This window comes from Pseudophryne corroboree, chromosome 4 (genome assembly GCF_028390025.1).
Source record: "Pseudophryne corroboree isolate aPseCor3 chromosome 4, aPseCor3.hap2, whole genome shotgun sequence".
Classification (NCBI taxonomy): domain Eukaryota; kingdom Metazoa; phylum Chordata; class Amphibia; order Anura; family Myobatrachidae; genus Pseudophryne; species Pseudophryne corroboree.
Genome location: NC_086447.1, coordinates 298,495,872 through 298,521,467, shown reverse-complemented (window position 1 = coordinate 298,521,467; position 25,596 = coordinate 298,495,872). Strand labels below are relative to the sequence as shown.

The 25,596-nt window shown below is 44.7% G+C and overlaps 1 protein-coding gene across 20 annotated transcripts in view; it reads left to right on the top strand.

Moving 5' to 3' along the window:
- Window positions 1-25,596, top strand: part of TNIK (TRAF2 and NCK interacting kinase) — a 659,967-nt gene that overhangs the window by 155,755 nt on the left and 478,616 nt on the right. For all 20 annotated transcript variants that reach the window (XM_063916233.1, XM_063916232.1, XM_063916239.1 and 17 more), the window contains exon 2: window positions 2,285-2,350. In XM_063916233.1, the coding sequence (XP_063772303.1) occupies window positions 2,285-2,350 (66 nt within the window). The remainder of the gene's footprint in view (window positions 1-2,284; window positions 2,351-25,596) is intronic.

Here is a 25,596-nt window from a genome sequence, read left to right as displayed (position 1 = left end):
TATGCAATCCACACAGGCTACGCCGTCAGGTCACCTTTTAATTTTAAAGTCTTCAACCCAATCCTGGGTATCCCGGGACTCCTGGGATTGATTATTTTTCAAACCCGATACCCGGGATTGAAAAATGGCTCCAGGATTGGCCTTCGTACCCAAGAGGATACTACATACACAGGCTTGGACTGGCCCACAGGGGCACAGGGGAAATCACCGGTGGGCCCCACTGCCTGGGTGCCCACCTCCTGCCCTAAGAAACAGGTTCTAGACACTGCACTTGAATTATACATTATACATATGTTACCTTATACTGGACTATAGTGTATTTTCTACAGTGCATTGCTGTTATTAATCTGGTACATTATCATGCATGCAGCAGCTGAATTTACTGAATTTAATGAAGGGGCTCAACGTTGCACTCTCTAATGGTTGGTCAAACTAACCTGGTAGCAGGCTACACCCCCTCTGCCACACCCCTAAACATGGGCCCCTACCACTGTATTCCCCCGGTGGGCCCTACATGCCCCAGTACGACACTGTACATGCATACAGTTGAAAAAAACAGAGCTGTGTGGTATGGCTGAACGCGAGTGTGAGGGTGCCAATATGGAGCTGCCTTTTCTTCAGTACCAATGTACATCTGTTTGCTGTTCCTGCTGTATGTAAAAAAATATAGGCTTTATATTTTGTAACTCTTGTGTAAACCTTTTTGCTTTCTTATGAGCTTGTACAAATTGGATGTTGAAATTGGATGTTTAACAGGCATTGGGTATAGTGGTACAATGAGCATGAGCACAAATTATTTGTCAGCAACCAAAGAATACAGTTTATAATGACACTTTTATCAAAACCCACAAAACCTTGATGAAATCTGCGGAAGTCCCTAGTAGCATGGTCCAGCATAACTTCTCACATAATACAGAGGTCAGACCTGTAGTTATCTTCCATGTTGCTCCAGAGTTTGAATCTAAAGATACTGTAGATGCACACTATACAATTATTGGGACGATTTACCAATAATTGGGTAATCGTACTCATTTAGTGTGTAGACATGAGCGTTTCAATTTTTTACTGATAAAACGGTTAAAAACATCCACAAACGCATTCCTTTGATTATCCAATTGTTCGCTTTAGACAAAAAATCTCTACCTCATTTTTCTGATATCGAGCAGTGTGTGTGCCTTCTCAATAATCTGCCTTTATGTTCTATGTTTTCCTGACACGGTCATCATCCTTGTGGGCAGACATAGACAAAATCAGCATGGTGTGGCGGAAAATTGGTAGTTTCCAATTAAAAATGCACAATGTGTAGTACAGATACTGGCTTTCAATGTGCTGAAAAATTGCCCAGTTTGTCGTACCAATAAAAAAAAAATAGGACATTTTGCACCTACTGTAGCTATAGGGAAATGTTTTGAAAGTGAAAAAGCCTTATTACTACCAAAAATGTGTTTACCAGCTTTTGATTGACTTACCCTATACATTTACACATTTTGCCAGACTATATACAGTTTTGTCCTCGTACATCTTGCCTCAATATGCCATACATTTCATATGCAGATAAAGCCACGGTCGCACACAGAATACAGGCATGCCAAAAGTTATTTTAATCAGAAATAGCTGTTTGTGGCTATTCACATTGTTCTATTCGCATTGTTTTGCGAATAAGACGAATTGCAATGGAAAAGTTAAGCATCTGTAACTAGTCCATTTGTGCTTGTCCTCCTTGGCTAATTTGCAGGGATAACAAAACAGTCTGAATTGTTTTGCAGCTTTAAACTGGCATTTAAGAATGTAATCTGCTCTCTCAGCTGAGGTGAAAAATCAATCTTAGTTGCCCTATTCATCATAGCCCTCAGACCTGCTTGATGGGAGCCGTTTACGTCATAGGGACAGGCGTCGCGGAGATGAGCTCATCTCCCAGCGCCGCCTCTGCTGCCGGCTCCGCCCCCCATCGCTATGGCAACCGATCCAGCATATTGCCGGATCGGGAAGCCTGCCGTTATGGTCCAATGCTGGATCCCACCCGGGAAGGACCCGTTTCCAATTCCCAGGTGGGATCCGGCATTGGCGATGTAAAAGGGGTATAAGTGTGTCCCCAATGCTTTGTAATAAGTCTCATACTGTGGTCCTGGCTGATATACTGTCCATTTACAAATTAGGGACTGGGTAATCACAGTGTATATATTGTGGGATCTTGAATGCAATAGTATGGGACTTCATTTAAACAAGGATTTTTTTTTTTTTTTTTTTTTAAGTGTTATAAAACTCTCTTTTTGTTTTATGTTAGGATCCTGCTGGGATATTTGAACTAGTGGAACTTGTTGGAAATGGCACGTATGGACAAGTCTACAAGGTAAGATACATGTACAAAATTTGGATTCTTACGTGAAATTGATTGATCTATTCTAGATTTTATATTTTAAATGTTTTGCATACCAAAGAAGGCAAAGTGGGTAGAAATGAAAGTTCTACACTTGTGATGTTACTGATGTTGAAGTGTCCCGACTGCATTGCTAAACTACGATACACAGAATCCATATTTTAGGAGACTGGCAAATCCACAGAATATGAATAGAGACCTAGATTTGCATATCAAAATTAAGATTCAGGCTGGTAACCAGTTAGCTGCTGTAATTTACCGCAACTAATGGACTCGACCGGGGCTATCCAGTTAGCCCCAATACGAGGCACTTATTGGGGATTATACTTTGGGTGGCTAACAGCAGTGAAAACGTATGGGATCGGGAGTTTATCCTGGATCCCATGTGTTATCATGTGATTTGTGGTCCTTTTTTGGCTGAAGAAAACAGCCTGATAGTGCGATTTGATTCTACAAGGACACCTGGGGATGTACTATGTGTACAAGTTTCCTTTAGTGCCCCCTTCCAGTGGGACCTCAACAGTAATATGGTCTTTTCTGTTATTGAAATTATTTAGCCATGCTTCCTATCAGGTTGGACAACAGTTGCCTGTCCAGTAAAGCGCAATTGGACTATTAATATAAATACAGTAGGTTATACTGACATAACCTACCAGTATATTTTTGGATTGTGGGAGGAAACGGGAGTACCCGGAGGAAACCCACGCAAGTACGGGGAGAATATACAAACTCCACACAGTTAGGTCCATGGTGGGAATGGAACCCATGACCTCAGTGCATTGAGGCGGTAATGCTAACCATTACTCCATATGTACTGCCCATGCTGTAAGGGGTCTTGGACTCCAGGTCGACAACAAAAAAGGTCGACACACCTTAGGTCGACGCCAATTGGTCGACACGCCTTAGGTCGACATGGACAAAAGGTCGACAGGTACAAGGTCGACATGGAAAAAGGTCGACATGAGTTTTATGTTTTTTTGGTGTCGTTTTCTTCGTAGAGTGACCGGGAACCCCAATTAGTGCACTGTGTCCCCTCGCATGGCTCGCTTCGCTCGCCATGCTTCGGGCATGGTGCCTTCGCTCCACTCGGCATAGATTACCGTTCCAATCGTAGTCCACGTGGATCATTAAGTATGAAAAGGTTCCAAAAAAGGAAAAAATTGTAAAAAACGCATGTCGACCTTTTTCCATGTCGACCTTGTTCCTGTCGACCTTTTGCCCATGCCGACCTAAGGTGTGTCGACCAATTGACGGCGACCTAAGGTGTGTCGACCTTTTTGTTGTCGACCTGGAGTCCGGATACCGCTGTAAGTAATATAAGACCGAGACTAAAGAGAAGAACAATGACAGATATTTGACTTCTGGCTATTCTTCACTTAAATGCGGGAAGAGCCAATAGAGATAAATGTAGGCTCAGTGTGATTTTCCTAATGAGATAAGCATCTTCCCCATCAGTTGATAAACTGTTAAAATGAGTATCAAATTATTGTGTAAAAATGGGAAGCTTACTTGTAGGTGTAAAGAGGCTGTGATTCTACAGCAAATGAATAGGATCGTTTATTTCAGCTTATAATGATTGGCCTGGGAAATACTTTCGTTGTTTTGGTTTTTCTCCATTGATGTCTGTAATTATTGATGAACCACTGTCTGATCTCTTGCTGTTACTGAAATTACTAAACCATGCTGCCTATCAGGCTGGACAGCAGTTGCCTGTCTATTTTGTAATAACAAAAAGGAGAATGGTGTCAGCAAATTGTACAATATATTATATTATGACTGTACATTTTATTTTCATTTTATATTTGCCTACTTAAATACTGTAGCTAGATCAATATGATTTTTAGATGACAGAACACATGCAATATTTCATTGTTTCAAAAGAGCTGTCCACATTAATGATGAATAGTTTCAAGTATATAGATGTTGCACAAGCTGGGACTCTCTAAGTAAATGTATTTAGTAAATGTGTAAGGCTGCGTACACATCGGGCTGACACGTCGGCGGACCCGCCATCACACAGACTGAGCGGGAGATCCAGGTAAGTATACATACTTACTGATCGGCCAATGTGCAAGTCAGAACGGGATCCGGTCTGAAGATCGTCAGTATCTAGGTCGACAATGTTTAGGTCGACCACTATAGGTCGACAGTCACTAGGTCGACATGGACGGAAGGTCGACAGGGTTTCTAGGTCGACATGTGCTAGGTCGACAGGTCTAAAGGTCGACATGAGTTTTTCACATTTTTTTCCTTTTTTTGAATTTTTTCATACTTAACGATCCACGTGGACTACGATTGGAACGGTAAAGTGTGCCGAGCGAAGCGGTAGCGGAGCGAAGGCACCATGCCCGAAGCATGGCGAGCGAAGCGAGGGGACGCGGTGCACTAATTTGGGATCCCGATCACTCTACGAAGAAAACGACACCAAAAAAAAAAACTCATGTCGACCTTTAGACCTGTCGACCTAGCACATATCGACCTAGAAACCCTGTCGACCTTCCATCCATGTTGACCTAGTAACTGTCGACCTATAGTGGTCGACCTAAACATTGTCGACCTAGACACTGTCGATTTGATGAACCACATCCGTCAGAACACCCAGCTGGATGGGCATTTGAATTTGCCAGTCCAGCTGTGATGTCAGACCTTTCCCCATACACATAGCTCCATGCACGGATATATCAGCCGTCGGCTGTACTGCACTGCCCACATGATATGTCTGTGAACAAGTCGTTCGCAGACATATCGGGGATAGGCATCTGCTGATGGGCTTGCAATATATTGCCCATCTGATCAAATCGCTGATCTGTCGCCTAGTGTATACCCATCGTGAAAGAGTTGTCTTGTCTTGTTCTTGTTTGCTTGCACATTATCAGCCCATTTTACTGCTGGTGCCCCACGTGGATGGAAGGGGGGCACTAAAGTAAAATTGTATATCCCCAATTGTCCTTGTAGCATAAAACTCTATTTCCAAAAAGGTAAGGTCTCTCTTGTGAATTGTTGCTTGGCTAGGATTTTCTTGATCAATGAGGGACGGAGTGAGGCTGAGATCACAGTAGCAGCTGTGTGGACACATAGCAAGGAGGGATCTGCATTTTGCACAACCCGCGGTTTGCAGGTTTTTGAAGAGGAGGCAGAGTCAATGCTTGAGGGGTTTAATCGCAGGTGGTGACAGTTGGCTACATTACATGCATGCGCTACTGTAATATAAATTACCCTCTTGTTTAGGGCATGTAGGTCTACTGATGCTATTGTGAAATGTGCCTTATACTTCCCTTATTAATCATTTAGTATGCCGGTATTCTTCCCCTTAAATGTATGCCGGTATTCAATTAGCTGCGGTAATTGATTCACAGAGGACTATTCAATTTGCCCTGATAACCGCCGCTAAACAGGGATTATGCTTGAGGCACGCGAAACATAATCCCTGATGAGCAGCCCTCAGAGCAGTGATAACACAGATACTTATCCCGGATCCCATGTGTTATCGTACAAAAACAAGACATTTTTCTTTAGAGAAAATGATCAGGGCTAATTTTAAATACCGGCCTTTATATGAAAGTGCTAATCTAAAAAATATATATGTAAACGTATAATGAACTTAAAATATTACTGTAAACACTGTCATCTATGGTGAAAACATGTTTTCTATGAACTTCTGTCCTGGTAGCAAAGGCAGAATGAGTCCAAAAAGGCTGTCACTCCATCATTATTTAGCTTGGTAGGGTGCTCATCACCTCTTACGAGCATGTACGGATCAATCATTTCCCAGATGGCACTATAATTGGTATGAAACCAACGCAAAGTGGTCCAGTTGGATCCTGGCCAGGTTTTAAGAGTGGTTAGGGTCCCAGTCAGACCTCCCATTGGTGTACGCTGGCCAGAACTTGGGCACAGGGAGCCGGTTTTGGGCTTAATTCAATGACTTGAAAGAATTTAATGAAATAACCATAGATCAATGAACAGAAATGGAGGTGGGAAGACAAACACCTTGAAATAGCAACATTGATAACAGAAGGAATACTTTAAACCCATCTCCTTCCAACTCCCCTAGCGCAGCGTGACCTCTGACTGTGAGATCACGCTGCGCAGTCACCTGCCGCTGAGGCCGCTGGTAAGGAGGCCGTCACCTGCCACCTCCTCCCGGCTCCCCCTGCAGTCACCGTGGCTGATGGATGTTTCCCTCCAAACCGCCCCAGCAGTTTGGTGAGTTGATTTATGTGCAGAGTGGGTGGGGAGAGGAGGGGCGGAGCGCCCGGAAGGACACACAAGCAGTAAGCCAATTCCTGGTATCACAGGAATCCCGGGATTGACCATTTTTCACTCCTGTACCTGGGATTGAAAAATGGCCCTGGATTGGCCTCCCTACTCACCACCATTTTAAGAAATAGCAAGGATAACATAAATAAACTGTATGTAGAAGTATGGTAGCCTCCCTGCATGTTAAATAGCCCTTCTAGTCGCACCATGCCGTGCACGCCAAGCGCAAGTGTGTTTATGTCTGAATTTTTCCATTAAAATGCATTTTTTTTTTTAAAGATTTATTTATTCTGGTTTTATGATAAACAAGTGAAATCATAACAAGTCAGAAAGATTAACAATCTTATATCGCATTAAACTGTATGACATAACAATCACAAGGCCAATAAAATTATTTATGAACCTTGAACAATCTGACTCTGTATTAATTACTTATTAAAGGTAAATTAAAAGATAGAATAGATGGGGAAGAGGAACACACAAGAGGGAAGTGAGGTAGGGGGAAGAGTCGGGTGTTAGCGGCTCTAGCAAATAGTAGGATATCGGAGATCAGCCTTTTAAACAACTCAAAATATCCTTATAAGATAAAAATATGATATAGACATTAAAGAGGAAAAAAAAAAAAAGATTAAAGATACTGATGTAAATCAAGGGTTCTATACACATAAGTTATATGTCACCACTTTACAGTCTATCATTTTTAGTACATGAGCTTTAGTATAATGGTCTAGAATGTCAATAAAGCAATTCCATTTTAAACAAAATTTGCAGAGTCCAAATGAAGAATATAATGTCGACAATGTTCTCCAGTCGTAGTACATTAATTGTAAGAGCTTTTGTTTAACTTCCGTGATAGTAGGAGCCGAATTTTGGACCCATCGGATTAATATGCATTTCTTAGCAAGGGTAAGTGAAGTGTAACACTTAACAAAGGGTAAATCTTCGGTTTTAGATTCCAGTTCTTAAAATTTAAACATTAACATGCTAACGGATCTGGGTGGACATTCATGACGAACATTTGGTTAATAAATACTAAAAGTTTATTCCAGAAGAATTTTACTTTTCTGCACTCCCACATACAATGTAGAAAGGATGCTGAAGAAACTCCACATTTAATGCAGTTCCCTTTTTCACTAGGGATCATGTGTTTGCGTTGTTGTGGAGTAATATACGCCCTGTGGATCGTTCTCAAGTGTACCTCTTGGAGATACGATGATCCCTGAAATTTAAGGGATCTTAAACAGGGGTCGGTAAGCTCAGCGACCTCCGTCAGGGCCGGAACATCATTTTTCCATTTTAAGAGCAAGTTATCCCATTGATCAGTGGGAGAGCAGTTCAGCAAAATAACGTATAAGGATTGCACTTTATAAGGACGAGAGCAGGTAGACTTAAGTATAGAATCAATATCATTGGGAAGTGTTTCGGGAAGTGTTTTCAGGCCCCTAGTCATTGTAGAAAGAGAAGGGTGGCTGATAGATTGCACAAAGTGACGCACCTGGAAATACATGAACATTTGATGTTTAGGAAGGTCAAATTTATGACACAATTCTGAAAACGAGTAAATAGAGCCTCCAGGATCGAAGATTTTATTAAATGAGTCCAAACCTTTAAATTTCCATTGTGAAAAGGCAGAATTTTGTAATGAGGGCAAAAAAGCTGGGTTTCCCCAGAAGGGGACAAACTGAGAAAAATAAGGGTTTCTGTGGCATTTTTTATTAACAGTAGTCCAGGCTAAAGTGTCCTTGAATAGAATGTGTTCTTTAATCTTAAATGGTATTTGGGAAGGTTGTAGGTGAACTAAAGCAGCTAGTGAGTATGGGGAAAAGATAGCATGTTCTAACTCAAGATCAGTATAAAGTGATGTATTGTGGAACCAATCAATTATGTATCGGAAATGTACTGCCAGGGAGTAGGCCTTTAAGTCCGGGAAACTAAAACCTCCATCTTTTCTAGCCGATTTCAGCTTCATTTTAGCAATCCTTGGACGTTTACCACGCCATATGAATTTTAAAAACAGGGCTTCAAGTTTAAGTATGTCAGATCGTGTAAGGGAAATCGGGAGCATCTGTATAAAATAAAAATTTTTGGGGAACAAAATACTTTTGATAACTTCTATTCTACCTAGTAACGATAAGGGAAGATCTTTCCATGCTTCTAGTTTCAAAGCTATATTACCTATAGCCTGAGAAAAATGTATTTTATATACGGTAGATTAGTTAGGTTGGGGCAGATATTGATACCTAGATATTTAAAATGGGTTTTAGAAATGTTAAAAGGAGGAATGTCAGGGTTCAAAAAGATAGCCGATGAAGTGTTACCTAACAATAAAATTTCCGATTTTGTAATATTTATCTTATAACCTGCAATTTTCCCAAAAGAAGAAATTAAATGAAGGAGAGCCGGTAATGATTGTTCTGGGTTAGTTAAAAATAGAAGGGTATCATCCGCAAACAAGGCTATTTTCAGTGTTTCTGACCCTAGTTTAATTCCCTGAATACAATTAGATTGTCGCACAGCCACAGCTAGTGGTTCAATCGATAAATCAAAAAGGAGAGGGGAAAGGGGACACCCCTGCCTTGTTCCTCGTTGTAATAAAAAGGGAGGGGACATTACTCCGTTACAAGATACATAAGACGAAGGGGAAGAATACAAGGTTTTTATAATAGAAATAAAAGATTCTGGGAAACCAAAGTTTTTCAATGTTTGATACAAATGGGGCCACAGTAAAAGGTCGAAGGCCTTTTCTGCATCTAAAGTGAGAATCAAACTATGGGGTGAATCTGGAGAAAAATTAGTATTTTCATGTTGTATGACTGAAAGAACCCTCCGTAAATTCACCACTGAATGCCTCCCAGCAATAAAGCCAGTTTGATCTTTATGGATCAGTACAGGTAGAATGTCTTTAAGTCTTTGCGCTAAAATAGATGTAAATATTTTAAAATCAACGTTAAGCAAAGATATCGGTCTGTATGATCCCGGCAGGGAAAGATCTCTGCCCTCTTTTGGCAAAACTTTGATCACAGCGTCCGTAAAATATAATGGGAGAGTCCCTTCAGTCACAACATGGTTAAAAACAGATTGTAGAGTAGTACACAATTGTGGGGCCATTTGTTTATAAAATTCATTAGAATACCCGTCTGGGCCAGGGGCTTTACATGGTTTAAGTTTTTTAATGGTATCATAAATTTCAGTAGTCGAAATAGGAGATATTAAAGAGGAGGCAAGAGCCGCAGGAACTTGAGGTAGTGATAAATTATCCCAGAACTGTTGTGAACAGGTTTCAGTCGAATTTGACAAAATAGGGGGGGAATCATCTAAAGGTGATTTAGGGGGGGGAGTACAGGTCAGCATAAAAGTCTCTCATAACCTCGGAAATGTGAGCATTTGAGGATGTGTAAGATCCATCAGCTAATTTTAGGGGATGAATGGTCATAGGTTTTCTAGATCCCTTTAACAGGGTGGTAAGAAGTTTTCCTGATTTGTTCCCGAAACGGTGGAACTTATAACTGATATTAAAATAATATTTCTCACCGGAAGAATGTAAAAGTTCATTAAAATTAGTTTTGGCTAGAAGGTAGGAGTTTTTGGTTTGTGTGGTAGGATTAGTTTTATACGTTTGATAAGCCAGTGATAGGTTTTGTTGGCTTTCTAAATATAGTGAATTACGTTGTCTTTTAACATGAGACTCATAAGCTATTATCTCGCCTCTTAAAACAGATTTTGCCGTGAGCCAGAAAAGAGAAGGGTTGTCCCTTTCATGTACTGCATTAGTCTGTTTATATGTTTCCCATACCGACAAAATTTTATTTTTAAAGCCCTCTGAATTACCCATATATGAGGGAAATTTCCAGTAAGGACGACCAGTTTGTTCCTTCTTATAACCTAAGTCTATCCAGACTAAACCATGGTCCGAAATAGAGACCGGTTCTATCTTTGCTTGGCGTATATGTGGGAAAAGCACAGAAGCAATCAATATGTAATCAATCCGAGACCATGTATTGTGTGCCATTGATAAACATGTAAATTCCTTCTCAATTGGATTCACAGCTCTCCATGTGTCAATAAGATTAAGTCTTTTAGCTATCCAGGGGACACCCATTTTAGGTAATGGTCTAGAAGCCTTACTAAAATTGGACTTGTCTAAATATGGGGATGAAACCAGATTCAAGTCTCCACATACAATTAGAGAGGACAAATCACATTTGTATAGCACCGTCAAAAGAGAAATAAAAAAAGATTTCTTATATGTATTGGGTGCATAAACATTGCAAATAAAATATTTCTTATTTCCTAATTGACATTCTATGAGGACATACCTGCCATCGGGGTCTGCTGTAATGGATAGGACTTCAATCGATAAGGATTATTTTGCAATAATAACTACCCCACACGACTTTGAATTAAGAGAAGCCGCTCCAAGGACTACCCAATTAAGCATCTGTAATTTTTTCGTTTCATGTAAAACCAAGTGCGTCTCCTGTAGACAAGCTATGTCAATAGACTGCTTATTAAGATACATCAGTATTTTACGCCTTTTTGCCGGGGTGTTGATTCCTCCTACATTCAAAGTGCCTATCTTAATAGTAGACATAATTTGTTGTATACATATAATACCTTGCTTGGAGCTGATGAAAGAATAACCAAAAGGCAGCTAACAACTCCGAAAACAATGGGCAAGGAAGGAGGAGGGGGGAAAAAACATAAGGGAGGTAAACGAAGACATATAGAAAATCAGACAAGACACAGGAAAAAGATAGCAATGTCAAATTAAACAGCATTTCAATATATACTGATGCAAGCATCAGGATAACCTTTTAAGGTAAGTTGGACTTCAGGTATACATTAATGGTTTTTAACGATAAATATATAAATCAACGGCAAGACGACACATCCGTCGCCAGCATTAATAGGTGTGTAATGAATCAAAGCATCACAAGCCTGGTCCGAATAATATAGCTATAAAGCAAAAAGATACGCATTTCTGCAAGAGGGTCAATCTTCTGCGGTGTCAGCAGCGACATCCATATTGGAGGCAGAAATTTCTTTGAAGTATGCTGCTGCATCCTGTGGATTGGTGAAATCCTGGAAAGAGGATCCTTGGAACACTCTCAAACGAGCGGGGTATATCAGTGCAAATTTGTACTTCTGTATTAATAAGGTACAGATGGGTGAAAAGGACTTGCGTAGACGGGAAAGTTCCACGGAGTAATCTTGGAAGATACGAAGCGTAGCTCCCTCCCACTGAAGACCATTCATTTTACGATAGGCTCTCCATATGGCTGATTTATGCAGGAAATTCATGGTCTTAAAAATAACTACACGTGGTTTATTTTTATAAGCCCGCGACAGATCTCCCATTCTATGCACTCTCTCTATCACCAAATCAGTGCACTCATCCTCAATATGTAGGAGTTTAGGCAAAGTGATACGCACAAAATTTTCCAGCCCTGGGCCTGTTAGTGATTCCGGCAAACCCACTATACGGAGATTACATCTCCGTGTACGGTTTTCTATATTATCAATTTTTTCTAGAAGACGCTTATTGTCCCTTTCCAGAGATGTAACAGCCTTCTGTAATCCTGAGACTTCATCTATTGTAGTGCCTAAACGAGTCTCAGTGTCTGTAACTCGGGATGTAAGCTGCTGAATCTGTGCTGTAATGTCGCTAACTGCTTTCTGCAGCAGTGGTGCCATCGTATCCTGTATTGCAGCTACAATGTCTGCATATGTTGGTGAAGAAGAGACCCCTATATTAGCCTCAGTACGCACCTTAGGTTCTCCCATGGTAGTGAGGATCGCCTTTTTTGCTGCTGGTTTCACTGGGCTGGAGTCCGTGGAGGCAGGGGTGTTTTGTTCAACGCGTCGTTTCTCCGGTCTGGGAGGGAGTGCCGGCGGCTGTAATTTTGACGGCGCCAGCGGGCCCAAAAACTTGTCCATAACAGCGGGAGCAGGGAGAAGAGAGTGCCCTGGACGTAGTGCAGTCAGCGGGTATTCTAAGTTGTAGCTGTGAGCGGATAAGTTGTGGCTGTGAGCGGGTAAAACAAGCGGTATAGCTGGCGGTACGGAGGAGCGCACGAGAGCTGCTGCTCACTCCTTCATGCCGGAACCGGAAGCCCATTAAAATGCATCTTATTCGCAAAATTATGTAAATAGGAGACGCAAGCTGCTTATGCTGATTAATTGCGGCATGCTTATATTCTCTGTGCGATCGCGGCTGTATCTGCTTATGAAATGGTACGTTACAGTGTTTTCCTAGAAAACACTGTAATGTACCATTTCATATGCAGTAACAGCTGCAGACGGACAGAGAATATAGGCATGCAGCATATCATTTAATCAGCAGAGTCTACTTGTGCATCTTATTTGCATAGCGATGTGAATAAGATGCATTTTTCGCCAAAGTGTCCTGACGCTAACAGAGTTGCACGAGACCTGTCAAAATACCAGATTATTAAAGTACAACCAAAAAACAATAAAACCTCACCAATAACTCAACCTGTAACTACTGTAATACCCACTCGCAAAACTGCCTACAACCAAAAAAAACACTTTAATTGCCTAACTGCTGGAAAATGTTATTTTTCTCTGACGTCCTAGTGGATGCTGGGGACTCCGAAAGGACCATGGGGAATAGCGGCTCCGCAGGAGACTGGGCACAAAAGTAAAAGCTTTAAGACTACCTGGTGTGCACTGGCTCCTCCCCCTATGACCCTCCTCCAAGCCTCCGTTAGATTTTTGTGCCCGAACGAGAAGGGTGCAGTCTAGGTGGCTCTCCTGAGCTGCTTAGAAAAAAAGTTTAGTTTTAGGTTTTTTATTTTCAGTGAGACCTGCTGGCAACAGGCTCACTGCATCGAGGGACTAAGGGGAGAAGAAGCGAACTCACCTGCGTGCAGAGTGGATTGGGCTTCTTAGGCTACTGGACATTAGCTCCAGAGGGACGATCACAGGCCCAGCCATGGATGGGTCCCAGAGCCGCGCCGCCGTCCCCCTTACAGAGCCAGAAGAGCAGAAGAGGTCCGGAAAAATCGGCGGCAGAAGACGTCCTGTCTTCAATAAGGTAGCGCACAGCACCGCAGCTGTGCGCCATTGCTCTCAGCACACTTCACACTCCGGTCACTGAGGGTGCAGGGCGCTGGGTGGGGGCGCCCTGAGACGCAATATAAACACCTTAGGGGGCAAAAAATGCATCACATATAGCTCCTGGGCTATATGGATGCATTTAACTCATGCCTGTTTTTCCATAAAAAAGCGGGAGAACGGCCGCCGAGAAGGGGGCGGAGCCTATCTCCTCAGCACACTGGCGCCATTTTTCCTCACAGCTCCGTTGGAGGGAAGCTCCCTGACTCTCCCCTGCAGTCCTGCACTACAGAAACAGGGTAAAACAAGAGAGGGGGGGCACTAATTTGGCAGATAAATCTATACAGCAGCTATAAGGGGAAAAACACTTATATAAGGTTATCCCTGTGTATATATATATATATATATATATATATATATATATATATATATATATATATATATATATATATAGCGCTCTGGTGTGTGCTGGCAAACTCTCCCTCTGTCTCCCCAAAGGGCTAGTGGGGTCCTGTCCTCTATCAGAGCATTCCCTGTGTGTGTGCTGTGTGTCGGTACGTTGTGTCGACATGTATGAGGAGGAAAATGGTATGGAGGCGGAGCAATTGCCTGTATTAGTGATGTCACCCCCTAGGGAGTCGACACCTGACTGGATGGTCTTATGGAAGGAATTACGTGATAGTGTCAACACTTTACAAAAGACTGTTGACGACATGAGACAGCCGGCAAATCAGTTAATACCTGTACAGGCGTCTCAAACACCGTCAGGGGCTCTAAAGCGCCCGTTACCTCAGGTGGTCGACACAGACCCAGACACGGACACTGACTCCAGTGTCGACGGTGAGGAAACAAACGTATTTTCCAGTAGGGCCACACGTTACATGATCACGGCAATGAAGGAGGTTTTGAACATTTCTGATACTACAAGTACCACAAAAAAGGGTATTATGTGGGGTGTGAAAAAACTACCCGTAGTTTTTCCTGAATCAGATGAATTAAATGAGGTGTGTGATGAAGCGTGGGTTTCCCCCGATAAAAAACTGCTAATTTCTAAAAAATTATTGGCATTATACCCTTTCCCGCCAGAGGTTAGGGCGCGTTGGGAAACACCCCCTAGGGTAGATAAGGCGCTCACACGCTTATCAAAACAAGTGGCGTTACCGTCTCCTGATACGGCCGCCCTCAAGGAACCAGCTGATAGGAAGCTGGAAAATATCCTAAAAAGTATATACACACATACTGGTATTATACTGCGACCAGCAATCGCCTCAGCCTGGATGTGCAGTGCTGGGGTGGCTTGGTCAGATTCCCTGACTGAAAATATTGATACCCTGGACAGGGACAATATATTATTGACTATAGAGCATTTAAAGGATGCATTTCTATATATGAGAGATGCACAGAGGGATATTTGCACTCTGGCATCAAGAGTAAGTGCGCTGTCCATTTCTGCCAGAAGAGGGTTATGGACACGACAGTGGTCAGGTGATGCGGATTCCAAACGGCATATGGAAGTATTGCCGTATAAAGGGGAGGAGTTATTTGGGGTCGGTCTATCGGACCTGGTGGCCACGGCAACGGCTGGGAAATCCACCTTTTTACCCCAGGTCACCTCTCAGCAGAAAAAGACACCGTCTTTTCAGGCTCAGTCCTTTCGTTCCCATAAGGGCAAGCGGGCAAAAGGCCACTCGTATCTGCCCCGGGGCAGAGGAAGGGGAAAAAGACTGCAGCAGACAGCCTCTTCCCAGGAACAGAAGCCCTCCCCCGCTTCTGCCAAGTCCTCAGCATGACGCTGGGGCCTTACAAGCGGACTCAGGCACGGTGGGGGCCCGTCTCAAGAATTTCAGCGCGCAGTGGGCTCACTCGCAAGTGGACCCCTGGATCCTGCAGGTAGTATCTCAGGGGTACAAATTGGAATTCGAGACGTCTCCCCCTCGCCGGTTCCTGAAGTCTGCCTTACCAACGTCTCCCCCCGACAGGGAGGCGGTATTGGAAGCCATTCACAAGCTGTATTCCCAGCAGGTGATAATCAAGGTACCCCTCCTACAACAGGGAAAGGGGTATTATTCCACGCTGTTTGTGGTACCGAAGCCGGACGGCTCGGTGAGACCTATTTTAAATCTGAAATCCTTGAACACTTACATACAAAGGTTCAAATTCAAGATGGAATCACTCAGAGCAGTGATAGCGAACCTGGAAGAAGGGGACTATATGGTGTCTCTGGACATCAAGGATGCTTACCTCCATGTCCCAATTTGCCCTTCTCACCAAGGGTACCTCAGGTTTGTGGTAAAGAACTGTCACTATCAGTTTCAGACGCTGCCGTTTGGATTGTCCACGGCACCCCGGGTCTTTACCAAGGTAATGGCCGAAATGATGATTCTTCTTCGAAGAAAAGGCGTCTTAATTATCCCTTACTTGGACGATCTCCTGATAAGGGCAAGGTCCAGAGAACAGTTAGAGGTCGGAGTAGCACTATCTCAAGTAGTACTACGACAGCACGGATTGATTCTAAATATTCCAAAATCGCAGCTGATTTCGACGACACGTCTGCTGTTCCTAGGGATGATTCTGGACACAGTACAGAAAAAGGTGTTTCTCCCGGAGGAGAAAGCCAGGGAGTTATCCGACCTAGTCAGGAACCTCCTAAAACCAGGCCAAGTGTCAGTGCATCAATGCACAAGGGTCCTGGGAAAAATGGTGACTTCTTACGAAGCGATTCCATTCGGCAGATTCCACGCAAGAACTTTTCAGTGGGATCTGCTGGACAAATGGTCCGGATCGCATCTTCAAATGCATCAGCGGATAAACCTGTCTCCAAGGACAAGGGTGTCTCTCCTGTGGTGGTTGCAGAGTGCTCATCTTCTAGAGGGCCGCAGATTCGGCATTCAGGACTGGGTCCTGGTGACCACGGATGCCAGCCTGAGAGGCTGGGGAGCAGTCACACAGGGAAGAAATATCCAGGGCTTGTGGTCAAGCATGGAAACGTCACTTCACATAAATATCCTGGAACTAAGGGCCATTTACAATGCCCTAAGTCAGGCAAGGCCTCTGCTTCAGGGTCAGCCGGTGCTGATCCAGTCGGACAACATCACGGCAGTCGCCCACGTAAACAGACAGGGCGGCACAAGAAGCAGGAGGGCAATGACGGAAGTTGCAAGGATTCTTCGCTGGGCGGAAAATCATGTGATAGCACTGTCAGCAGTGTTAATTCCGGGAGTGGACAACTGGGAAGCAGACTTCCTCAGCAGACACGATCTCCACCCGGGGGAGTGGGGACTTCACCCAGAAGTCTTCCACATGATTGTGAACCGTTGGGAAAAACCAAAGGTGGACATGATGGCGTCCCGCCTGAACAAAAAACTGGACAGATATTGCGCCAGGTCAAGGGACCCTCAGGCAATAGCTGTGGACGCTCTGGTAACACCGTGGGTGTACCAGTCAGTGTATGTGTTCCCTCCTCTGCCTCTCATACCCAAGGTACTGAGAATCATAAGAAGAGAGGAGTAAGGACTATACTCGTGGCTCCGGATTGGCCAAGAAGGACTTGGTACCCGGAACTTCAAGAGATGCTCACGGAAGACCCGTGGCCTCTACCTCTAAGAAAGGACCTGCTCCAGCAGGGACCATGTCTGTTCCAAGACTTACCGCGGCTGCGTTTGACGGCATGGCGGTTGAACGCCGGATCCTGAAGGAAAAAGGCATTCCGGATGAAGTCATCCCTACCCTGATCAAAGCCAGGAAGGATGTAACTGTGCAACATTATCACCGTATTTGGCGTAAATATGTTGCGTGGTGTGAGGCCAGGAAGGCCCCTACAGAGGAATTTCAACTGGGTCGTTTCCTGCAAACAAGACTGTCTATGGGCCTAAAATTAGGGTCCATTAAGGTTCAAATTTCGGCCCTGTAAATATTCTTCCAAAAGGAACTAGCTTCAGTTCCTGAAGTTCAGACATTTGTCAAGGGAGTACTGCATATACAGCCTCCTTTTGTGCCTCCAGTGGCACCTTGGGATCTCAATGTAGTTTTGGGGTTCCTAAAATCACATTGGTTTGAACCACTCACCACTGTGGACTTAAAATATCTCACATGGAAAGTGGTAATGCTGTTAGCCCTGGCCTCAGCCAGGCGTGTCTCAGAATTAGCGGCTTTATCCTATAAAAGCCCTTACCTAATTTTTCATACGGACAGGGCAGAATTGAGGACTCGTCCTCAATTTCTCCCTAAGGTGGTTTCAGCATTTCACTTAAACCAGCCTATTGTGGTGCCTGCGGCTACTAGGGACTTGGAGGATTCCAAGTTGCTGGACGTAGTCAGGGCCCTGAAAATATATGTTTCCAGGACGGCTGGAGTCAGAAAATCTGACTCGCTGTTTATCCTGTATGCACCCAACAAGCTGGGTGCTCCTGCTTCTAAGCAGACTATTGCTCGTTGGATTTGTAGTACAATTCAGCTTGCACATTCTGTGGCAGGCCTGCCACAGCCAAAATCTGTAAAAGCCCATTCCACACGGAAAGTGGGCTCATCTTGGGCGGCTGCCCGAGGGGTCTCGGCTTTACAACTTTGCCGAGCAGCTACTTGGTCAGGGGCAAACACGTTTGCTAAATTCTACAAATTTGATACCCTGGCTGAGGAGGACCTGGAGTTCTCTCATTCGGTGCTGCAGAGTCATCCGCACTCTCCCGCCTGTTTGGGAGCTTTGGTATAATCCCCATGGTCCTTTCGGAGTCCCCAGCATCCACTAGGACGTCAGAGAAAATAAGAATTTACTTACCGATAATTCTATTTCTCATAGTCCGTAGTGGATGCTGGGCGCCCATCCCAAGTGCGGATTGTCTGCAATACTTGTACATAGTTATTGTTACAAAAAAATCGGGTTATTATTGTTGTGAGCCATCTTTTCAGAGGCTTCTCTGTTATCATGCTGTTAACTGGGTTCAGATCACAAGTTGTACGGTGTGATTGGTGTGGCTGGTATGAGTCTTACCCGGGATTCAAAATCCTTCCTTATTGTGTACGCTCGTCCGGGCACAGTATCCTAACTGAGGCTTGGAGGAGGGTCATAGGGGGAGGAGCCAGTGCACACCAGGTAGTCTTAAAGCTTTTACTTTTGTGCCCAGTCTCCTGCGGAGCCGCTATTCCCCATGGTCCTTTCGGAGTCCCCAGCATCCACTACGGACTATGAGAAATAGAATTATCGGTAAGTAAATTCTTATTTTCTTAGCATGTGCTATCATGTTAATGAGCTATGCCTATGGTTTATTAATGCAGGTTATAAGGTCTATCAACTAAAATCATGCAGATAATGATTATACAACATTATCATTATCGCAACCATTTAATCATTATTTCTCTGACGTCCTAGTGGATGCTGGGAACTCCGTAAGGACCATGGGGAATAGCGGCTCCGCAGGAGACTGGGCACAAAAGTAAAGCTTTAGGACTACCTGGTGTGCACTGGCTCCTCCCCCTATGACCCTCCTCCAAGCCTCAGTTAGATTTTTGTGCCCGAACGAGAAGGGTGCACACTAGGGGCTCTCCTGAGCTGCTTAGTGAAAAGTTTAGTATTAGGTTTTTTATTTTCAGCGAGACCTGCTGGCAACAGGCTCACTGCATCGAGGGACTAAGGGGAGAAGAAGCGAACTCACCTGCGTGCAGAGTGGATTGGGCTTCTTAGGCTACTGGACACCATTAGCTCCAGAGGGATCGAACACAGGCCCAGCCATGGAGTCAGGTCCCAGAGCCGCGCCGCCGGCCCCCTTACAGAGCCAGAAGCAAGAAGAGGTCCGGAAAATCGGCGGCAGAAGACATCCTGTCTTCACCAAGGTAGCGCACAGCATTGCAGCTGTGCGCCATTGCTCCTCAGCACAGTTCACACTTCGGTCACTGAGGGTGCAGGGCGCTAGGGGGGGGCGCCCTGAGCAGCAATAAAAACACCTTGGCTGGCGAAAATACATCACATATAGCCCCCAGGGCTATATGGATGAATTTTAACCCCTGCCAGATTACACTGAAAAACGGGAGAAAGGGCCGCCGAGAAAGGGGCGGAGCCTATCTCCTCGGCACACTGGCGCCATTTTCCCTCACAGCTCCGTTGGAGGGAAGCTCCCTGGCTCTCCCCTGCAGTCACTACACTACAGAAAGGGTTAAAAAAGAGAGGGGGGCACTAATTAGGCGCAGTATAAACAATACAGCAGCTATAAGGGGAAAAACCCTTATATAAGGTTATCCCTGTATATATATATATATAGCGCTCTGGTGTGTGCTGGCAAACTCTCCCTCTGTCTCCCCAAAGGGCTAGTGGGGTCCTGTCCTCTATCAGAGCATTCCCTGTGTGTGTGCTGTGTGTCGGTACGTTTGTGTCGACATGTATGAGGAGGAAAATGATGTGGAGGCGGAGCAATTTGCCTGTAATAGGGATGTCACCCCCTAGGGGGTCGACACCTGAGTGGATGAACTGTTGGAAGGAATTACATGACAGTGTCAGCTCTTTACAAAAGACAGTGATTGACATGAGACAGCCGGCTACTCAGCTTGTGCCTGTCCAGACGTCTCATAGGCCGTCAGGGGCTCTAAAGCGCCCGTTACCTCAGATGGCAAATACAGACGCCGACACGGATACTGACTCCAGTGTCGACGGTGAAGAGACAAATATGACTTCCAGTAGGGCCACACGTTACATGATTGAGGCAATGAAAAATGTTTTACACATTTCTGATAATACGAGTACTACCAATAGGGGTATTATGTTCGGTGAGGAAAAACTACCTGTAGTTTTCCTGAATCTGAGAATTAAATGAGGTGTGTGATGAAGCGTGGGTTTCCCCCGATAAAAAAACTGATAATTTCTAAACAGTTATTGGCATTATATCCTTTCCCGCCAGAGGTTAGGGTGCGTTGGGAAACACCCCCTAGGGTGGATAAAGCGCTCACACGCTTGTAAGAACAAGGGCTCTACCTTCTCCTGAGATGGCCGCCCTTAAGGATCCTGCTGATAGAAAGCAGGAGGGTATCCTAAAATGTATTTACACAACATACTGGTGTTATACTGCGACCAGCAATCGCCTCAGCCTGGATGTGCAGTGCTGGGTTGGCGTGGTCGGATTCCCTGACTGAAAATATTGATACCCTAGATAGGGACAGTATATTATTGCCTATAGAGCATTTAAAAGATGCATTTCTATATATGTGTGATGCACAGCGGGATATTTGTCGACTGGCATCAAGAGTAAGTGCGCTGTCCATTTCTGCCAGAAGAGGGTTATGGACACGACAGTGGTCAGGTGATGCGGATTCCAAATGGCATATGGAAGTATTGCCTTATAAAGGGGAGGAGTTATTTGGGGTCGGTCTTTCAGACCTGGTGGCCACGGCAACAGCTGGGAAATCCACGTTTTTACCCCAGGTCGCCTCTCAACATAAGAAGACGCCGTATTATCAGGCGCAGTCCTTTCGTTCCCATAAGGGCAAGTGGGCAAAAGGTTCCTCATTTCTGCCCCGTGACAGAGGGAGAGGAAAAAGGCTGCAGAAATCAGCCAGTTCCCAGGAACAGAAGCCCTCTCCCGCCTCTGCCAAGCCCTCAGCATGACGCTGGGGCTTTACAAGCAGACAGGGAGGCAGTTTTGGAAGCCATTCACAAGCTGTATTCCCAGCAGGTGATAATCAAGGTACCCCTCCTGCAACAGGGAAAGGGGTATTATTCCACACTGTTGTGGTACCGAAGCCGGACGGCTCTGTGAGACCGATTTTAAATCTAAAATCTTTGAACACTTACATACAGAGGTTCAAATTCAAGAGAAGGGGACTACATGGTGTCTCTGGACATCAAGGATGCTTACCTTCATGTCCCAATTTACCCTTCTCACCAAGGGTACCTCAGGTTTGTGGTACAGAACTGTCACTATCCGTTTCAGACGCTGCCGTTGGATGGTCCACGGCACCCCGGGTCTTTACCAAGGTAATGGCCGAAATGATGATACTCCTTCGAAGGAAGGGAGTTTTAGTTATCCCTTACTTGGACGATCTCCTGATAAGGGTAAGATCCAGGGAACAGTTGGAGGTCGGTGTAGCACTATCTCAGGTAGTGTTGCGACAGCACGGTTGGATTCTCAATATTCCAAAATCGCAGCTGGTTCCGACGACTCGTTTTCTGTTCCTAGGGATGATTCTGGACACAGTCCAGAAAAAGGTGTTTCTCCCGGAGGAGAAAGCCAGGGAGTTATCCGAGCTAGTCAGGAACCTCCTAAAACCGAGCCAAGTCTCAGTGCATCAATGCACAAGGGTTCTGGGAAAAATGGTGGCTTCCTACGAAGCAAGCCCATTCGGCAGATTCCACGCAAGAACTTTCCAGTGGAACCTGCTGGACAAATGGTCGGGGTTGCATCTTCAGATGCATCAGCGGATAACCCGGTCACCAAGGACAAGGGTGTCCCTCCTGTGGTGGTTGCAGAGTGCTCATCTTCTAGAGGGCCGCAGATTCGGCATTCAGGACTGGGTCCTGGTGACCACGGATGCCAGCCTGCGAGGCTGGGGAGCAGTCACACAGGGAAAAAATTTCCAGGGCTTATGGTCAAGCCTGGAGACATCACTTCACATAAATATCCTGGTGCTAAGAGCCATTTACAATGCTCTAAGCTTAGCAAGACCTCTGCTTCAAGGTCAGCCGGGTTGATCCAGTCGGACAACATCACGGCAGTCACCCACGTAAACAGACAGGGTGGCACAAGAAGCAGTCAATGGCAGAAGCTGCAAGGATTCTTCGCTGGGCGGAAAATCATGTGATAGCACTGTCAGCAGTATTCATTCCGGGAGTGGACAACTGGGAAGCAGACTTCCTCAGCAGACACGACCTCCACCCGGGAGAATGGGGACTTCACCCAGAAGTCTTCCACATGATTATAAACCGTTGGGTAAAACCAAAGGTGGACATTATGGCGTCCCGCCTCAAAAAAAAAACAAAAAAAAAAACTCGACAGGTATTGCGCCAGGTCAAGGGACCCTCAGGCAATAGCTGTAGATGCTCTGGTAACACCGTGGGTGTACCAGTCAGGGTATGTTTTCCCTCCTCTGCCTCTCATACCAAAGGTACTGAGAATTATAAGATGGAGAGGAGTAAGCACTATATTCGTGGCTCCGGATTGGCCAAGAAGGACTTGGTACCCGGAACTTCAAGAGAGGCTCACGGAGGATCCGTGGCCTCTACCTCTAAGAAGGGACCTGCTCCAGCAAGGTCCCTGTCTGTTCCAAGACTTACCGCGGCTGCGTTTGACGGCATGGCGGTTGAACGCCGGATACTGAAGAAAAAAGGCATTCCGGATGAAGTCATCCCTATCCTGATCAAAGCCAGGAAGGATGTAACCGCAAAACATTATCACCGCATTTGGCGAAAATATGTTGCGTGGTGCGAGGCCAGTAAGGCCCGACGGAGGAATTTCAACTGGGTCGATTCCTACATTTCCTGCAAACAGGAGTGTCTATGGGCCTGAAATTGGGGTCCATTAAGGTTAAAATTTCGGCCCTGTCAATTTTCTTCCAGAAAGAACTAGCTTCAGTCCCTGAAGTGCAGACGTTTGTAAAAGGGGTACTGCATATACAGCCTCCTTTTGTGCCTCCAGTGGCACCTTGGGATCTCAATGTAGTTTTTGGGTTCCAAAAGTCACATTGGTTTGAACCACTTAAAGATGTTGGCCCTGGCCTGGGCCAGGCGCGTGTCAGAATTGGCGGCTTTATTCTGTAAAAGCCCTTATCTGATTTTCCATACGGACAGGGCGGAATTGAGGACTCGTCCTCGGTTTCTCCCAAAGGTGGTTTCAGCGTTTCACCTGAACCAACCTATTGTGGTGCCTGCGGCTACTAGGGACTTGGAGGACTCCAAGTTGCTAGACGTTGTCAGGGCCCTGAAAATATGTTTCCAGGATGGCTGGAGTCAGAAAATCTGACTCGCTGTTTATCCTGTATGCACCCAACAAGCTGGGTGCTCCTGCTTCTAAGCAGACTATTGCTCGTTGGATTTGTAGTACAGTTCAGCTTGCACATTCTGTGGCAGGCCTGCCACAGCCAAAATCTGTAAAAGCCCATTCCACACGGAAAGTGGGCTCATCTTGGGCGGCTGCCCGAGGGGTCTCGGCTTTACAACTTTGCCGAGCAGCTACTTGGTCAGGGGCAAACACGTTTTGCTAAATTCTACAAATTTGATACCCTGGCTGAGGAGGACCTGGAGTTCTCTCATTCGGTGCTGCAGAGTCATCCGCACTCTCCCGCCCGTTTGGGAGCTTTGGTATAATCCCCATGGTCCTTACGGAGTCCCCAGCATCCACTAGGACGTCAGAGAAAATAAGAATTTACTTACCGATAATTCTATTTCTCGTAGTCCGTAGTGGATGCTGGGCGCCCATCCCAAGTGCGGATTGTCTGCAATACTTGTACATAGTTATTGTTAACTAAATCGGGTTATTGTTGTAGTGAGCCATCTTTTCTAGAGGCTCCTCTGTTATCATACTGTTAACTGGGTTTAGATCACAAGTTATACGGTGTGATTGGTGTGGCTGGTATGAGTCTTACCCGGGATTCAAAATCCTTCCTTATTGTGTCAGCTCTTCCGGGCACAGTATCCTAACTGAGGCTTGGAGGAGGGTCATAGGGGGAGGAGCCAGTGCACACCAGGTAGTCCTAAAGCTTTACTTTTGTGCCCAGTCTCCTGCGGAGCCGCTATTCCCCATGGTCCTTACGGAGTTCCCAGCATCCACTACGGACTACGAGAAATAGAATTATCGGTAAGTAAATTCTTATTTTTTAAAGTTTTTCTAAATTACATTCTATTACGTCATATAACAAGTAAGCTTATAAATTGTTCTCTTTGTGTGTAATTTAAAGCCCAACTGAGGAGTTTACAGAACAGAGTTAATAATAGAATTTGGAAGACTCGCAGTGTGTATTTGTTCAGAACAAAAAGAATGTCACATCAAGACGCTGTTGCACTTTTATTTAAAGTCTGCACAAATTGCAGTTGAGTTTCAGTAGATGTCATTATCATTTCAGCCTGAATTTCACAGCAGTACTCTGAGATTCCTGATGCTTAATGATGGGAACAATTAAATGTCCTAAAACACGCTTGCTATATTGTCCTCTCCATTACAACTGGAAGAAAAAGACCTTGGGAAAAAGTGTTGAATGGAAGTGGCCATTGACTAATCCCTTCACTTGGATAAAGACTAATGCAGTACAGTAGCAGTGGTATTCTGTTTGCTTGTTGACCATCATAATGATGACAAGCAGTAGGGCGCCCACAGAAAGAAGGCAATGGGAGTTTGACAATTACTTAAAGCTGATCTCCCGGCACTTGCGTTCAGGGTTCCATGTAGTGCTGGTTGTCATTAAGATTGGCACCTAGACTTATAGCAGCCAGCAGTACTCTAGAATTACAGAGAAACCAAGTGCAGGAATGTCTTTTATGAAGGGTAGAATACGGTGTTCCTATGATTTGACACGGAGATGACAGTGCAGCACCAGTTTCTCATCTCTAGTCGCCTACCACCATAACCGTGACAAGGTTTATCCAGAAATGTTCTTTCATTTCCCATTACAAAAATCTTTGAATAATCAGAAAATATTAATTATGTGGTAATTATACTCCATAGTATTGAAGCTAACATTTTTCACAATAGCAATAATTATTATCTTTATTTGGACACCTAAGGGAAGTGTGGTGAAGGGGGTCTATGGCACAGTCAGTCTTCATATCGCTGTATTCAAACTAAAACATTATGTTGCATTAACATTGCGGTTCACTACTTAAAAATGGCCGCAGAATGAGTGTGGTTGTCGCTGTTTATTGGTCCTCCTGCTCACACCCATCTACAAAACCTCAAACAGTCCAGATTTTC